Source organism: Oncorhynchus keta, unplaced genomic scaffold (genome assembly GCF_023373465.1).
Source record: "Oncorhynchus keta strain PuntledgeMale-10-30-2019 unplaced genomic scaffold, Oket_V2 Un_contig_496_pilon_pilon, whole genome shotgun sequence".
Classification (NCBI taxonomy): Eukaryota; Metazoa; Chordata; class Actinopteri; order Salmoniformes; family Salmonidae; genus Oncorhynchus; species Oncorhynchus keta.
The window spans coordinates 259,488-261,722 of NW_026288052.1; the positions used below are offsets into that span (position 1 = coordinate 259,488).

Sequence of the window (2,235 nt, forward strand, 5' to 3'; positions counted from 1 at the left end):
AGGAGGGGCAGGAGGCAGGACTAGGGGGTACAGCACGTGGCATGATGTCTACCCTGTGGTGGAAACGTAAACTTGGAAACGTAGACTTGGGTGGAAGGGAGAAACAAAGCAAACAACTGTCAATCTGTGGGTAAACAAACACATGACAGTACATTAGACCTCTGTGCCTGTGTGTTCATCCAAAGGGATGTATATGTATATACAGTATGGAGAGGAGACATTGTATCCGTGTTGTGTGTTGGTGTTTTGCTGAGGTGTTTAAACACTGTAATGCACCTTCACCTTCCTATAGATATACCATTACCTGACACAGGTGTGAGTTCAAACCCCTGAGCTGACAAGGTACAAATCTGTCGTTCTGCCCCTGAACAGGCAGTTAACCCACTGTTCCTAGGCCGTCATTGAAAATAAGAATTTGTTCTTAACTGATCTTGCCTAGTAAAATAAAGGTAAAATAAAAAAATAAAAAGTACACGTGTCCTCTGCATGCTGAAGCCCGTAGAATAGCTGGCCTACAGTAGAGTCGATTGGGTATGGTGGTAGGGACATTGGGGGATAAAGTAGGGGCCATTGAGTAGGACTGCGAGGAGGGAGAGAGAGAGAGAGAGAGAGAGAGAGAGAGAGAGAGAGAGAGAGAGAGAGAGAGAGAGAGAGAGAGAGAGAGAGAGAGAGAGAGAGAGAGAGAGAGAGAGAGAGAGAGAGAGAGAGAGAGAGAGAGAGAGAGAGAGAGAGAGAGAGAGAGAGAGAGAGAAAGGGAGAGAAAGGGAGAGCGAGAGAAGGAGAAAGGGAGAGAGAGAGAAGGAGAAAGGGAGAGAGAGAGAGAGAATATAGACTTAGTTTGACAACAAAACAAAACAATCAAAATGAAAGAAAAGCTGATCAGGACAAAATAAAGGCAGAGGAATTGAAAAAGGATATGATGCCTTAGTGGCAATTCACTTGAGACGGTGGTGGAAACTGATCCTGACCAAAAAGATGCAGATTGCTTCCTGTACTCTGATGCCACTAGAGAGACACTCACACAAGTGGAGAGTACATCAACCCTATGCAAATAAGAGAGAGAGAGGGGGGGGGGGGAGACAGCAGAGAGAGAGAGAGAGAGAGAGAGAGAGAGAGAGAGAGAGAGAGAGAGAGAGAGAGAGAGAGAGAGAGAGCAGAAAGAGAGAGAGAGAGAGAGAGAGAGAGAGAGAGCAGAAAGAGAGAGAGAGAGAGAGAGAGAGAGCAGAAAGAGAGAGAGAGGGGGCTGGACCCTGAGCAGTATGGTCCAGAGGGAAAGGCATTGAAGCAAGAGGAGATTCACACAACTTAACTTAAACTGAACAGGAAAACAGATCCTAACACGACATAGAAAGAGAAGAGACTAAAGACGTCTTCTAGAGAAGCATAGACAGCATTAAGACCCTTCATTAGAACAAGCTACGATTCTATGTTGTTAGAACAAGTAGATAGATACAAAAGGACGGACGAGAGAGAGAAAGTTTGGATTCTAGTGTTGTCCAACACCAAGTGGCAAAGGACACTTTAAAAAAAGGTTTTCTACCTATATATATATATATATATTTTTACCTTTGTCAGTCTGCATCAGTCTCAATTGGATACGAGAACTCATGGACCCTCCTCTCCTGCCGGTGGCCAGGATGGAGGTGGATGTGGACCTGGGCTTTGCTCTCTTCTTTGTCTTCCTACTGTGTTCCTTCCTGCTGTTCACCATAGTGCGCTGTGCCCAGATGGTCCTGAACCCCTACAGCGCCATCTCTGTCGCCGCATACCAGAATACGGAGGAACAACCTGAGGAGTGACCTCACTCCACACTGGGCAGGAAATAATGTGAGCATAGTGGAAGAACCCTAGCCCAACTGTGGCTAGTGTGCTGAAGGTGGGAAGTTTGGTTTCGTAGTTAGACTTGTGGGAATCAAGAGGAGCAGGAAGCACATGAAGGGAGTGGTACCTAAAAGTTTGGAGAATTCATCAGTCCACAGATCTGGAGATGAACATCACACACCATGATAACTTGGAAAACAGGAGCAAATGGGACCATGAGGATTTCAAATTGTTACAGTACAGTTTATGTTTAGGCAATGTGCTTTTGGGAAAGTCTACAGTTGTCAGCATGTCATGGACCAGAGTCAGATAAATGTAGGAATGACCACCATTTTAGTTTTTGTATTCCTAATCAGCCACTGTCATATTCACATCTGCTTTCCATTAAAACAAATAGGCGAAGCCATGAGAGAA

The 2,235-nt window shown here is 45.2% G+C and overlaps 1 protein-coding gene across 1 annotated transcript; it reads left to right on the top strand.

Annotated features, from left to right (window-relative positions):
• The first annotated feature begins 1,607 nt into the window (after window positions 1–1,607).
• LOC127925037 (cortexin domain containing 2-like) lies at window positions 1,608–1,799 on the top strand. Its single transcript, XM_052509772.1, has one exon. The coding sequence runs from the start codon at window positions 1,608–1,610 to the stop codon at window positions 1,797–1,799; it is 192 nt and encodes a 63-aa protein (XP_052365732.1).
• The last annotated feature ends 436 nt before the right edge of the window (window positions 1,800–2,235 follow it).

What these genes read in the sequence shown, in the direction of transcription:
- LOC127925037 (XM_052509772.1), top strand. Translation starts at nt 1,608, where the DNA reads ATGGACCCTCCTCTCCTGCCGGTGGCCAGGATGGAGGTGGATGTGGAC.